The sequence below is a fragment of the Balaenoptera borealis genome (assembly GCF_965194805.1).
Source record: "Balaenoptera borealis genome assembly, chromosome: X".
NCBI lineage: Eukaryota > Metazoa > Chordata > Mammalia > Artiodactyla > Balaenopteridae > Balaenoptera > Balaenoptera borealis.
The window spans coordinates 95,531,313-95,547,003 of NC_138881.1; the positions used below are offsets into that span (position 1 = coordinate 95,531,313).

The window sequence follows — 15,691 nt, forward strand, 5'->3', positions numbered from 1 at the left end:
CACTACAAATAACTCAATTTCATTTCTTTTGATGGCTGAGTAATATTCCATTGTATATATGTGCCACCTCTTCTTTATCCATTCATCTGTCGATGGACATTTAGGTTGCTTCCATGTCTTGGCTATTGTAAGTAGATCTGCAATGAACATTGTGGTACATGACTCTTTTTGAATTATGGTTTTCTCAGGGTATATGCCCAGTAGTGGGATTGCTGGGTCATATGGTAGTTCTATTTTTAGTTTTTTAAGGAACCTCCATACTGTTCTCCATAGTGGCTGTATCAAGTTACATTCCCACCAACAGTGAAAGAGGGTTCCCTTTTCTCCACACCCTCTCCAGGATTTATTGTTTGTAGATTTTTGATGACGGCCATTCTGACTGCTGTGAGGTGATACCATATTGTAGTTTTGATTTGCATTTCTCTAATGATTAGTGATGTTGAGTATCCTTTCATGTGTTTGTTGGCAATCGGTATATCTTCTTTGGAGAAATGTCTATTTAGGTCTTCTGCACATTTTTGGATTGGGCTGGGTTTTTTTTTGATATTGAGCTGCATGAGCTGCTTGTAAATTTTGGAGATTAATCCTTTGTCAGTTGCTTCATTTGCAAATATTTTCTAGGAGACTTCTGATAACTGAAAAACATGATATGGACTAAGTTGTTTATATTAAGTTTTCTCCACCTTGAGCAGGGCCACAGGTTGCCTGCACACCACAGGGACGTGGCAAAGCAAAAAAAAAAAAAAAAGTTTAAATCTAAGTGGGCTAGGCTCTGTCAGCTCATCAGTTGCAAGCGGTGTTCATCACTAAGTGAATTGCACTTAATGAATTAAAGATGAAAGAGGCAGCAGGGAGCACAAATGCAGGAGAAGACCTTTCACTTCAAATTTAAAGGGCTCATTTTATGACTATTTAAGATCTGCAGATCAGAATTTTTCCATTCTTCCTCTAATTGTTTACTTGAAACAGCATATACCGTTTGAAATGGTGGGGGCATTGGGAATGGACAGAGGAACAAAGATAAATCCTCAAATTGGTAAACAAAGGCTGCTGTAGCTTAGTCACTGAGTCTCCTCTAGGAACAGGAGCTCTGAGGTAGGTGGGCAAGGTGGGTAAGGTTCAGGTTGGCTATAGATCTAAGGATCAGATTCTAGATTGCATACAACTAGTGGTCAGTTTCATCACCTGTATTTTACTCCTCACCAAGTAGTAATGCTAACTTTGCTTGCATTCTTCCAATGATATGGAACTCATAAATTACTTAATGGAGACAATCATCCCATCTCCACCCCTACCCTCCCAAACGTCTTCAGATAGTGCCTTACTTGTCTCTGAGAACAAGTATTCCACACAGGAGTCCTTCAGAGACAGTTACACATGTATCAAGTTTCCCCTTTGACCCTTGACTTTACTTAAAATCTCAGTGCCTTGGTTTTCTGACCTGGAAAATGACAAAATCGTGGTCAAGATTGAATGAGATAATGAATATTAAAGTGATTTTTAAGATACTTAAATTTCTGTACACATATACAGTGAAGCTCAATGGGGATAAGAACCTAATCATTCCTTTCTGGTTGTTCTTTTAATATTTTCACATATTGATTAGATGGGTATGGTGATAGCTCAACCCAGATTTATTGAGATGGTTCCAATTTAGAATGTTATCTCACTGTTCTTATAAAACATGACAAGGTGCACACTCAGTTATGTAAAGCACTCTCCCAGACTGCTTCCTTGAACCTAGAAGTAGTAAAGAAGTCTTTGTCAGACATGATCATTTGTTTTGCCTTGCCAAAAAAAAAAAAATCACTGAATTTATGGGGCTTAAGGAAGAAAGGAAGATAGTGGATAGAAAGCCAAAAACTGGTGATACCAATGCCTGTTGGACTTTCCCTCAAGCTCAGACCACTTCTACAGAGATCCCATCCCCCTGCTTGCTTACTCAGCTTCCTCCCATTTTGATCAGATTTTCATGGCTGGATTCCAGGTCTTATTTTTCTTGTCACAATTTTAACCTCAGGCTACTACTGGTAGGGATTCTTTTGCTTGTCCTTCCCCTAGCCCTTTATCATCTTAGTGTATCCATCAACACAGATTTACATAAGGCCCATGGAACCAGCCCTGTGCAAGGTATTGTGGGAGTTTAAAGGAAAGAGGCTTCCTCCAGGAGGGAACATAAAATCATGTGTCTTTCCACAGTTCAGGGAATGGAGAAGTTAGTAAGGGTCTGAGTAGTCAGAGGAGGCTGCATCGAGGAGACTGAACTTAAGCTGAGCATAGGAAGAAGAGGGCTTTTAGGTGAGGGGAGAAAGAGATTAAAAGCAGGGGTGGGCATGATTACATGTTCTGAAGTGCAGGTAGGGGCTTGGCTTCCTTATATGTAAAGTGCAAATAATCATACCTACTTCATAAGACTACTGTGAGGATCATACGGTCTAGGAGAGAGGTAACAAACGCATGTTCAGCATGTTGCAGTTATCCCTCCAGACCCCATGGCAGACATTGACAATCCTTCACAACATTCTACCAGTGAGGCCAGTTACAGGGCCAGAGTCCTCTTACATACAGCTCCAGGTAGCCAGTACCGATCAGAGTACGTACGCTGGCATAAATTAGATACTCAAGAAATCACAAGTGTTATTACCAAAGACCTACAAAACTGTTGGATACAACTGAAGGAAAACAGGACTTGTCTTTCCTATTCTTCCCAAAAACAAATGAAAATCTCTGCATTTACAGTGTGTCAGAGGCCTGCCATGTCTTCAGCACTTGCAGGTCTGAAATGAGACTTAGACCCGATCCTGCTACAAAGGTTATCTGCCATATGTTATAACATCTCTTATGAGCTGTAAGTAGCAGCACACTTGATCTTCAGGAGTTGACACACCTCCAAAACATGACTACTTTCCCTGAAGTCTTCACTTCACCACCCATATAACGTTGGTACCCCTCAGGGCCTGAATCAAGTTGGCAAGTACAGCAAAGAAGCAATAGAGTCTATCTTTGGGGTTTTTCCTTGACTCCATGTAATACTCTGTGTTCAACCCTAGTGCTATGATGTCTACCTAATGGCAGATCACCTTGCCTTCCATCCAGTGTCCAGATCCTTGCCTTCCTAGAAAAACTCTCCCATTCCTTCTAGGCATTTTTCTTTATTGGATTGAGAGAAAAGAAGAGTGCAAATGGGTCATGTATTGCTGGGATGATGTTATCGGTCATGATTCTGGCTGGTGACTGAGCAGAATCATTCAGACATGTGTTGTGGTTGCCAGCAGAGACAGTAGGCAAAGGAGAGAAGGTAGGTGAAGGAGGAGACTGAGAAACATGACCTTAGGAGGAATGTTAAATAGACCCATGGAGCAGGAAGGCTGATATGGCTCCTTAATAGAGTTGTGCACATTTGAAAGGAAAACTGGGAAACTGACTGACAGGGAATACTTGTAGATAGTGTTCATGACATGTTGAACTTCATAAGCAGCTAGGCCATGGGTCCAGCTGAGCCAGAAGGAAGGTTGACGCTTAAAGGAAGGTATGAGGTCTGAGTCATAGCAATAGGCATATTGATCCCAGCTGGGCTGCTCTGTCTGATATGGGGATAAGAGAACGATTTTTCTACCTCATTCACAGGCAGAGCAGAGCAGAATAGTACATAACTCTCAGCAGGAACTACAGAGTCCTGAGAGCAGGGTCAACTCAATTGCTACTCTCTCTCTTGCCTCTGAGCCAGCTACATCTCACATGCCTGAGCCAGGTCTGCACTAGCCCACTGTTTAGAGGTGACCATGCAGCCTCAAGTAGAGTCTAGGAAGGAAGCAATCTACATATCACACACTTCAGGGGCCACTTTTGGAGTCAAATATTTTCTACTTTCAAAAACGTAGATAGTGCCGAAGCAGGAAGGGCCTTTTGCGATTACTCAGCCTACAGTTTTTTGAAAGTGTTGCTGGGGAAACTTCTGCATCAGCATCACTGACAGAGCTTGATTAAAATGCAAATTATCTGGCCTCATCCCAGACCCACTGAATCACACTGTCTAGGGGTGAGGCCCAAAAATCTGTATGTTAAAATTCCAGGGGATTCTGAAGTATCCTGAAATTTGAGAACCTCTGACAAATACAGGAGTTTTGTGTGGGCAGTCACCCAATATTCCCAAGGTAAAATCTGAAGACTTCTTAACACAGAATAATTTGGGGTGCCTATAAAAAATTCATATTCCTAGGTCTCCTGCTAACCTTCCTGAATCAGAATTTCTTATCTTAATAAACTTCAAGAAACACAATCCCTTCATTATACAGATACAAAAACTGACCCAGAGAGAGGAAGTGACTTGCCCAAGGTTGTCAGTATAGATAGTGGCAGAGCTGGGGTCACACCCAAGTCTTCAGACAAGTTCAAACAGTATGCCCCTGTGGTCACCTTATGAGGATTATTTATCTATCAGTTTAGCTCCTATGACCACAGCATTCCTTAGAAGATCTGGAGAACAAGAGTAAGAATGAAACTGCTTTGGGTAGTTGCATGACCCTAGTTCAATCTTCTCCAATGAGTTATGTAGAACAGCTTGAAAATAAAACAGTGTAAGGTCACAAAGCTCTCTTACAAGCAGCAGGATACTACAGGCCCTTCTCCAAATGGGGTCTTAGGGGACTCCAGAGTGGAGTAGTTTTATATCTGGGGAAATTCTTAACTATGGCTTTGGTTCAAACTGAACACAAACATCAAAGTGGCCTGCAATAGTTTACTAAACCTATTTTTGTGTTGTTGTTTTTGTAGTTGAAACACATACTGATTAAAGAAAAGCTTAAGCATATGCAGTTTTCTATCAGACCTGGTCCAAGCTCACTAGTCTGATCCCTCAAGCCTGTGCATTTGAGTTATGAGCTCTGTCTCTACTTCGTCTCCGAAAGACTGTGGTCTGGAACTCCTCCAGACTGTCAACTCTGCCCACAGGATCTGCTGGAACAATCCAATAGAAGGCCATTGACCTCTAAAAGGAGAGCAATTTCCAAAATGATAAGGCAAGGTAGATTTTCTTTGAGGGATTAAGCAACTGCCATTGACAACAGTGCCATTGTATGATTTGCATTTGGGCTAATGCTTATAATTTTAGCAAGTGTTTCACCAGTGCTACATAATTAGAAAAATTAAATGATCTGCCACTTTGAATACATAATTCTGTAAAGAAACTGGAGACCTCTACAGATATTCTGGAACTTCTGAGAGTGGAGTCAAAGGGCAGAAAGCAGGGACAGAGAAGGAAAAGTTATAATTGCACCCCCTGAAAAAGAGTTTGGTAGAGGTCCACAAACCCTTACCTTCAATTCTGAAATCAAAAAGCTCTGTACAACAGAAGCTTTTTTTTTTTTTTTTTAATTTGGTGCCAGAACTTATTTGGCAGAAAAACCTGACCTGAACTGACATGAACTTAGTCTTTATCTCTTTTAGTATGAATATTCAGACATTTTTTTTCCTGCAGAAATGTTAATGGCTTAATTATGGGATGTTTTCCCAGACATTACTGGGAGTGTTATGTAATAAACAGTACATACTCTATGTTACTTTTCTAAAATCTGAAAATAATTTAAATTCTAAAACACAGACTGTGGACCTAGAATAATGATAGCTAACATTTATGGAGCATTTGCCATCTGCATGAAGCTGTGCTAATCTCTTTTCATCTCATTTCATCTTCATGACACCAAGAGGCACGTATTAATATCATCTCCATTTTAAAGTTTGGAACTGATTCTCACAGAGGTTAAATAACTTGTCCAGAGTCACACGACTTTTGGCCAAGCCAGGGTTTGGACCCAGGTCAGTCTGACTCTAGAACCTACATGCTGAACTCTTGCTCTCTACTACCTGGGAGAGATGAGCAGTTGTTAAGAACAGTGTGGGCAATTTGTGGCTTTATATGGAGGTAGAATAGGCTACCACCTATTCTACATCATTTGAGGGTCAACCTCCTACCCCCATATATGTCTCCTCCCCATCCCTACTTCTCTGAGATGCTACTAATATGGCTTTATTCCATGATATTTGTATGGATGGCTTTTCTCACAAGGACCACCATCATCAGAAATGTGCCAGCCAACTTGTACAGGTTCCTGGCATCCACTCCAGACTTACTGAATCAGAATTGCTAGAGATTGGGACCAAGTGGATTTTTATACACATTAAAGTTTGAGGAAACAAAAATGAATGCCCTGGGAAAGGTCAATCATTAACACTCAATAATTAACATATTAGCTATCAGTTGACACCTAGCTGGGTTGACAGGAATAAACTCATGGATGGGCACCTGTAAAGTGAAAGATGTCTGAAAGGTAAATAGTAGACTAGATGGGTGAGATATGGAAAGGAAGAATGAAAGGAGGTATGACAGTATCTTTCTACTCTGGCATTATGCACTGAGGGTAGAGCCTCACCACTGGCATTGTTCAGCTGCACTGGAACAATCTTGGAAGCAAGTCTCTCATTTTTTGTTGCTACTCAGAGCACCTATCTATTGTCTCACTGATACTCACAGCAACCCTTTGAGGTAGACAAGATAGTCATTCTCATTAGATAAAAAGAAATTGAGAAGCAAATGAGTTCTTCAAATCATCCAACTGATAGTGATTAGGCAAGTTTCTGGCCCCCCATCTTACACTATTTCATTCTTCCAATAATTTCTTCCATAGGTTTCGAGAGGAGGTGTCATCAAATAAAACCTAGGGAATCAAATCTTGCTTTCAGTGATACACACTTTTTTTTTTTTGCCCACTGATGGCCGATTTAAATACATTTAAATACTACACAAGGAAAGGACAGTGAGAGGAATTACATAGCAGAATAGTTCAACTAATATACGATATGTTTGGGGTTTGTTTTAAACTTTTACTGGTTGCTATATTCTTGTTATCAATGCAGGGAAGACTGCTGAACATTTTGATCTTTATAATTTAGGAATATTCTGTTCTTCTTTGCTAGGTTCTCAATCTCACCTCTTCATCTTGCCTGTGATGTCTTAATCATGGCCATGGCAACCAAATGTGACCTCAGACACAGACTAGAAAGCCAGAAAAAATGGATTAACTACCACCATAGCAATCGGATCCTCACAGCACTGCAGGCTATGATTGGAGCCCTGAGGGTCAAGTCCAACCAGTGAGTATTCCAGTTCTGGCTAAGTGCTCTCTAGAGCAGCACATCTCAAACTTCAATGCACATTCGAATCACCTGGAGAATCTTGTTAAAATGGAACACTGATTCAGTAGGTCTGGGGTGGGACCTTAGAGTCTGCATTTCCAACAACCTCCCTGGTGATGCCAAAACTGCTGGTTCCCTGATCGCGTTTGGAGTAGCAAGGGTCAAGAACCATCATTATGCCCAAGTAGTGTAAGCAAATGAGCACATTTGTAGTCCTGGAGGAAGTGCTGTTTTGGACAGCAGTTCTGATGAACAGGCCAGCTCTGATATTAACTAGTTGTATGACCTTGGGCAAACATTTTTACTTCTCTAGGTCTCTGTTTTCTCATCTGTGAAATCACAAATTTGGCCTGGATGATTTCTACGATCACTTTGGATTGTAAAATTCTTTGATTCTCTGATAAAGAAAGATACTTTAGAATCAAAAGCTTAGTCTGAGAGCAAATTGCCTCCATATTACCAAGAAGGGGAGTGGGGAGAGAAATCTACTGTAACTTTTGTATTTATCTTCTTAATTCCAAATCTTCTATGTGTCCTAAGGTAACTTATTTCTTCTGAATGTGCAGAACATTGGCATTCTCCATGAAGAAGAGGCAACACTGAGTAGTGGACAACAGTTTTTGGCATTTCTCAGCTCTCAGCATACCCTTGTGACTTCTTCATAGCTAACAGATTTGTCTACTTGCTCATGACACCGTCTCTCTGATCACAGAGCAAAACCACTGTCTGCCCATTGGTATCCAATATTGGTACTCAATTCTGCTTAGTCTCACTTGATTCCAGAAGATACAGTAGAGAATTACACAGAATCACCACCTACCAGAGTGCTCTGTTGAAGCAATATGAGAACTTTGTTCTTGGGTTACAGCAGTCATTTGGTGAGCCCACAAAACAGGAAATGAACCCCTTGGTGAATGCTAAGGTTGACAAAAGGGACAACTTCTCTCAGCAGGATGCCACTACTTTCCAGCTCCTTGCTCAAAATCTGAGATATAATGAAACCAATCAGAGTGATCACTACCAAGAGGAACTAGCTGACTCCATTCGGGCTGAAGTAAGTGGCACAGATCTGATGGACAATCTCCCAGACCTTATCACTCAGTGTATTCAGTTGGATAAGCAACGTAGTGACAGGCCAGAGCTCCTGCAGTCAGAGGCCCAGATCCCAGTGTTGGCTTCCCTGATCCGCCACCAAGCCCTCTCCAACCCCACAGGTCCACCACCCAAGGAAGACCCTATACAGCTTCGAGGAAGCCAGCCGCCTCTCACTCCAGCCAAACGAGCCCGCCAGCAAGAAACTCAGTCATGCCTCTACTGCAGCCAGGCTGGTCACTTCACAAGAGATTGCCTTGCCAAACGTTCTCGAGCCCCAGCAAGGATAAATAACCCAGCTCACCAGTAAGAGGAGCCCAGGCAGGTCGCATTGTAAACTTATAGCCCTCTCACCTCCAGCCTCATTGATTTATATCCTGCATTAACATTTAAAATACAGATGGGGAACGGGGATACCACTTTACAGTCATGAACTCCTATGCGTCTGAGAATTTAAACAACCAGATCTTTTTCATTTGGTGACCCATCACCAAACTTGATAAAGCAATGATGAAAACAATTCCCAGGCACTTTCTACAGTTGGGACTAATTTCCCAAGTGTACTGAAAGCCTGCAGGCAAAACTCTGCCCAGTCTGATCCAATGGAAACCACCCTGGCAATACATTGGGAACTCCATCCCCACCAACAGGTGATAGATACCTGGGTTGAGTTTGTTGGCCCAAGGCCTTCACTCTTACTCTCATTGGTCTGTATCCTAGTCCCCTGTTGGTTTAAGACTCTTGGCTGAAGTCCCAGTTGCATTTCCATATCCTACTAACATTCTCCTACTAGAGGCTGAATCCTGCTCCACCTATTGACTGGAGTCCAATTTAACACAAACCAACCTTCATGGAAACACAGCTATGCCACCTTTTCATACAGCTATATATTTTGCTACTATTTAAAGACTGCTGCTTGCTCAAAAGTAATCTCTTGGCTATTGACAAACTAGATGGTATGGCCCTTTGAGCAGTCTGCTTGGAACTTTGGGTCCACTTCTTTGAGAGTTAGTCCTTCAGGCAGGTATATGTTTTTAGCCAAGCCCTAGCTTACTCCCCTTTTCTCCAACAACCTACTTCAGGTTCCAGCATGTCTTATGGCCAAGTCAAAATGCTCTAGGATAATGACCTCTAACAAGTATTTAGTGAGAGTTGGGGAATGTGTCCCATCATAATTACTGTGTCTGAAGCATGTCCCTGCTGCCTTAGACAGGGAACCTGGCTAACTAAATCTCCACTGAAGACTGAGGATCAGGCCCTTCAGTAGTCTCTGACTCTAGAGGCCTCAGTGCGGTCACCATCTAGGATCACTACCCATTGATGCTAAGCTCTACCCTTATGGACCACCTCTGGGGACCTTCATCTAGTTGAGGATCTTGAAGAGCAATTAATGGCAGACAATTTTCTGAACCATCTCACATTTCAAATCCTGGGGCATATACATCAACACCATCTGTAAATAAAACTCACGAAATGGGGGTATGATTGCTTGTGTTGTACTTTTCGCATACATTAACTCTGTGTATGGCTTCCTAATGCTTCTGAGCAAAAGTAGTGCTATGCTGAAAAGGTAAAAATCCCTTAAATGTTAAGGATATGCAGTGATAATTGGTGTTTTCTGGTAATTACCTGCTCTTTGTTTCCTGCTTCTTAGGGCTGATGTATGTCCCCATAATGGATTTCCTGAAGTAAAATCAGTAATTCCATATTTCCTAGCAGCCATCAAGGCCTCTCAGAACATGAAGTGCCACTGTAGTTTGGCCCGGAGAATTATGCTTTGACAATACCTAAACTCAGCTAGGACCCTATTACTCTTATCCTATAACATTAACAAACAGATCTTTTCACCCATCAGTGCCTCACTAACCACTGTGCTAATTCTTATTTGTATTCGCGAGGAGTCTCCTTTATTAACAGCTTGCTATACATCCACCTTACTCCATATGCTCTGACAACTAGGAGACCTGAATGCACATATTTCAATTGTGGTAAGAAATTCCCACTAGTGTACTGGGATTGTATGAGATCCTCTAACGGATCTCTATTTGAACTTTAAGTGACTCTGGTATTACCTGCAGGTATCCTGATCTAGTACCACCAATTCTATAATAAAGGACTAACCCAATGGCCTCCAGTCACTTTCCTTACCAACACCAATATCATCCTGGAAAGTTGACAGGAGCATTCAGTTGGCTTAATCACCAATCTTTCTTTATCTTAGGGCCACAATTTATCATTGTGTACTCTTTATGCATATGTACTTTTTACATATAAAGATATGTCACTTTATTTTCTGCAGAAGACTTTCCCTCTGCAACAACGTTACCTTCTTCCCCAAGAAATCTTCAGATTCCATACCCTCTCAGAACAGATAATTAATCCTGGGCTATGAAGTTCAGTTCACCTCCTACTTCTAGAAGCTCCTTGTTGAGAAATTCCAAATCAAGGACCTCTTGTGCCCTATGTGATACAATCCAACAGCCAGACTGACCATATGAATAGGATGCTGGGATAATGCTTTACTGCCTACTAGCTAGCAACCATTTTGTTTACCACTTTAAAATATTGTTATGGTGACACCATCCACTTCAATTAGAATGAATTAATTACTTAGCATAAAGAGAGTTACATGGATGAGTCCTCAGAACTTACACCTAAGTGAATTTCTCTGAGAGTGAAACTAATTAAAATCTACAGAGAACAAACGAGATGTACCCTACTCAAAGATGTCATCTGCAGTTGCAAAGGCTTGCGGAACCCCCAGGCCCAACCAAGGTTGTAGTTTTAGGGAGGCAGATCTGCTACATGATTGATGCCACCAAGCAAGAGGGAATCTAATCATTTTACAAGTCTGAAGAACGAATTGTTAACAAAAGAATGATTTCCATGGAATCTAGAAAAGGGGGCAATTAAAGAGCCATAAGGCATCAGTAATCTCTCTAGAGTCAGAGAGGGGATGTTGATCAGCAGACCCCGCCAGGGTCCACCTACAATGGGGTAGAGGCACCAGGCCGTCCCAATTTGTGTCATTAGCCATTAAGATTGTCACCTAACTCCCCTTGCTCTGACTCCATGCTCTAAGAAATAATCTGCTTTTAATTACTCTCCCATATAAACTTTGTTATGGGAAGAAAATTTGCTAACCAGCTGACATGAAGTGTTCTAGCCTACTTGGCAGTTAATTCTCATTATAAGTGAATAAATTGGTGTTTGGCTTATACATCAATTTTTGTGGTTTTAATAGCATCCGTTCTCCAGACCCTAATCACCTCTGAGCACACTGGAAACAAAATAAGATTCTCACCATGCAAAGTCAGCATCACAGTGTGAACCACAGTGAAGCCACTGAAGACTGTCCTCCCTGGGAGCCTTGCCTCAACAGTCAGTCAGTATCCCTCTTTATCTCTCTCATTTGTCTACAGCTATAATAACATTCCTAAATACCTATGGTTTGCACTTCCTGCATTTACTTCTACTCACATCCAGCACCATGGTACCTGGCATAAGTAATTGCTTCTTACAATACCACATAGTTCAGTCTAACCATCAGAATATACTGCCGTGGATGAAGACATAACACATGACTGTAGACATAAGCCCCTGACAAGCACCTTTAGAGAGAGAAGAGTGTATGATTGACCTAATTCTCACTACCTCCATTCTGTCCAGATGGCAGCACATGAGACCCATGTGACTCTCATTATTCAATCAGACCCATAGAGCCTTCACCTCTATCCATGATGGTTAAAACAAATATCACCCTTTTTTTGGACTCTGGAAGATCTTCTCCACCCAGCACCATCTTGCCTATGATAATAGTCATCTCTGAAACAAAATAGAAAATTTAAGATATACCAGCCTCTGGGCAAAATGTAACACCTCATGCCCTTGGGAGAGCTCTGGAAGCTTGTGTTACATCTATAAAGCCTTTTATTGATACACTGGTGGCCATGCTTTATTGCCTCCCTATGAAGCTTCAGGTCTCACTTGGCCAGGAAAATGGAAAAACACTCAAGGGAATATAGTGTCATGAATCTTCAATGTCACCTTCATGCAAGAGTCACTGCCCACGTTTTACAAACAAAAGTCCTGGAAGTGAGTTACACCATTTAGTAGAATCAGTAGAACTATCTTGGCATTTGAACCACACTTTCCAGTCATTGATTGCCACTATAACTTTGAGCATTCATGCACTAAATTATTGGTATTACTTCCTGGTATTAGCTTTGATTCTGCAGTCTATTTGAACCTGCTTCCTGCTCATTGACTTCTAGTACATACCTTACATGGCACTGGTTCTCTTATCTATCCAGCTCAGTGATAAGCCAATTGTGACTGTATTCCACCCACCCCATTTACTTTTACATGGAGAACCCTGTAGAATTTCAGTTTTCCCTATGCATAGAAGACTCATCCTTTTGGACATAAAATCTGGCTTTGTGTGAGTCTAGAGAAAGGGAACTAATAGTTGGTTTATGCCAGGCACTGTGCTCAGTGCTTTTTTTGTTTTTTTTTAAAATATCTTTATTGGAGTATAATTGCTTTACAATGGTGTATTAGTTGCTGCTGTATAACAAAGTGAATCAGCTATACGTATACATATATCCCCATATCTCCTCCCTCTTGCATCTCCCTCCCTCCCACCCTCCCTATCCCACCCCTCTAGGTGGTCACAAAGCACCGAGCTGGTCTCCCTCTGCTCTGCAGCTGCTTCCCACTAGCTACCTATTTTACATTTGGCAGTGTATATATGTCCATGCCACTCTCACTTCGTCTCAGCTTACCCTTCCTCCTCCCCGTGTCCTTAAGTCCATTCTCTACGTCTGCATCTTTATGCCTGTCCTGCCCCTAGGTGCTTCAGAATCATTTTTTTTTAACATATTTATTGGAGTATAATTGCTTTACAATGGTGTGTTAGTTTCTGCTTTATAACAAAGTGAATCAGCTATACATATACATATAACCCCATATCTCCTTCCTCTTGCGTTTCCCTCCCACCCTCCCTATCCCACCCCTCTGGGTAGTCACAAAGCACCGAGCTGATCTCCCTGTGCTATGCGGCTGCTTCCCACTAGCTATCTATTTTACATTTGGTAGTGTATATATGTCCATGCCACTCTCTCACTTCGTCTCAGCTTACCCTTCCCCCTCCCTGTGTCCTAAAGTCCATTCTCTACATCTGCGTCTTTATTCCTGTCCTGCCACTAGGTTCTTCAGAACCATCTCTTTTTTTTTTGATTCCATATATATGTGTTAGCATACGGTATTTGTTTTTCTCTTTCTGACTTACTTCACTCTGTATGACAGACTCCAGGTCCATCCACCTCACTACAAATAACTCAATTTTGTTTCATTTATGGCTGAGTAATATTCCATTGTATATCTGTGCCACATCTTCTTTATCCATTCATCTGTCGATGGACACTTAGGTTGCTTCCATGTCCTGGCTATGGTATATAGAGCTGCAATGAACATTGTGGTACATGACTGTTTTTGAATTATGGTTTTCTCAGGGTATATGCCCAGTAGTGGGATTGCTGGGTCATATATGCTTTGTTAATGATACTCATTTAATTTTACACTACTAAAATATATTGATAGAATGTCCATTTCTGACATTTAATGCTTACCACACCTTTATAGGGCAGGTGTTATTAATTCAATTTAAAGAGGATGAAATGAAAGTTCAGAGCAGTTAACTTATCTGCCCTAAATTCACACAGCTAGTAAGTGGCAGGGCTAGGGTTTGAAACCAGTATCTTGCTAATGCCAGAGCTGATCTCTGATAGAAGAGGAAAACACTCTAAGTCACACCCCTCCTGACCAGCCTAACTGACCCTATTACACCTCCCAAGGCCACTCAGTAGAGAAAGTCCACTCTAGTAAATGGTATTCACATAGGCACTGGTTGAAATACATGTTCTGGACAACAGTCTATAAAAGAAGCACATAGCAAATCAGTGCCTTCTAGGACTTTGAGATTTCATTTGTGTTTCTAATAGTTGTAGAAAATTCCTTGACAAATCTAAACATGTACTGTGTCTGCTTTATCTGACTGGGTAGGCTCTTGCTTGTTGAGTCAGAATTCTAACAGAAGTTTCTGGCTATCACAAAGCCCTCATATTTCTGTAGCTCTTCATTCAAAGCTATTGGGTCTTTTTGAATAATAGTTCAACGATGTTTACAGTGTTTTCACAATGCCAAGAGACAACAGGGACTTTGAAGGCTCCTGATGGTTGTTACCTGCCACTGTCGTAGGAATATCAAGATTAAAACAAGAATTTGATTTAGTCTGACAACAGTTAGTTGGTCATTTAAATTTGAAATCTGCCACCACTATATCAACCTCAGGGAATTTCCAGTTCAACAATCTGTCTCTAAGGAGCATTTGTAGGAAGATAGCCATGTTCTTTTTTACATTAACCATAAGGTTAGCAACAACTATCAAACATCATGTTCCCTTAGTTACCCATGATGAGTCTACCATGTATGTATCCTTTATTAAATATGTTTTCAGTCTGTAATGCTTCATGGGGGCAATGGATACCATTGGCTTACTATCTGCCATTTACATCAGACTTCCCCTTACTTGCATTAGCTTCATCTACGTATAATTTAAAGGCATCCCCCTCCCCATTCAATTGTTCCAGGATATGAAAGAGTCTGTCTTGATGCTAATCACTTCACACATGATTTTAGAGGCTTCAAATAATAATAATAGTCACTGAGTGCTTACTGTGTGCCGAGCACAAGATTCTCCGATTCATGGGCATAATCCTCACAGTAACACTATTAGTATTTGCATTTTACAGGTGAAAACAAGTAAACTCATAAGGTTTAAGTAATTTATCTAAGGACTCAAGCTAATAAGTCATGTAGCCAGGATTCATCTCCAGGTCTATCTATCTGACAGAGAAGGCCATGTTCTTGACCACTATCCTACCTATCCTTCCCAGATTGATGTCCCAGGCTGAAAAATCTTAATCTTTTATGTGGGCCCTCACACATATAGGCCAGTAATCTCTTCAGCACACCCTTTCCAAATCTTCTCCATCCCTACTCTGTCTTTAGCGAAAATAATTATTCCAAACTTCCCCAGAATTCCAGGTGTGGACACAAAATAAATTTGAACAAGATAATGTTTTCTCTTTTGTTACTAAAGATTTTAAAAATAATATCCAGTAATTTTTTGGCCCTTTTGGGTTTCATCAGCATCTTGAGGAAAGAGTCATTGTAGACCTTTCCCTGAAGCCTACTATTCTCTTTCCTGAGATGTAATTGATGACACAAATTCCACTACCCTAAAAATGTAGTTGGAATGTTTTAATAAATAGATGTCCTTAACACTGAAGCTCATCTTTCTTCCCTTTCATAAGTTTTTCTTATAGTTTTTCCCCATTGGCTTTAA

General features: G+C 41.0%; 2 protein-coding genes across 2 annotated transcripts in view; one reads left to right on the forward strand and one right to left on the reverse strand.

Moving 5' to 3' along the window:
• LOC309620614 (uncharacterized protein) overlaps positions 1-15,691 on the reverse strand; it is a 168,629-nt gene that overhangs the window by 94,184 nt on the left and 58,754 nt on the right. The window lies entirely within an intron of this gene.
• RTL4 (retrotransposon Gag like 4) lies at positions 2,493-13,125 on the forward strand (the record flags this gene model as incomplete). Its single annotated transcript, XM_082377797.1, has 3 exons — positions 2,493-2,593; positions 6,973-7,149; positions 7,975-13,125. 3 exons carry the CDS (start codon positions 2,493-2,495, stop codon positions 8,591-8,593), a joined length of 897 nt encoding a protein of 298 aa, XP_082233923.1. The 3' UTR covers positions 8,594-13,125.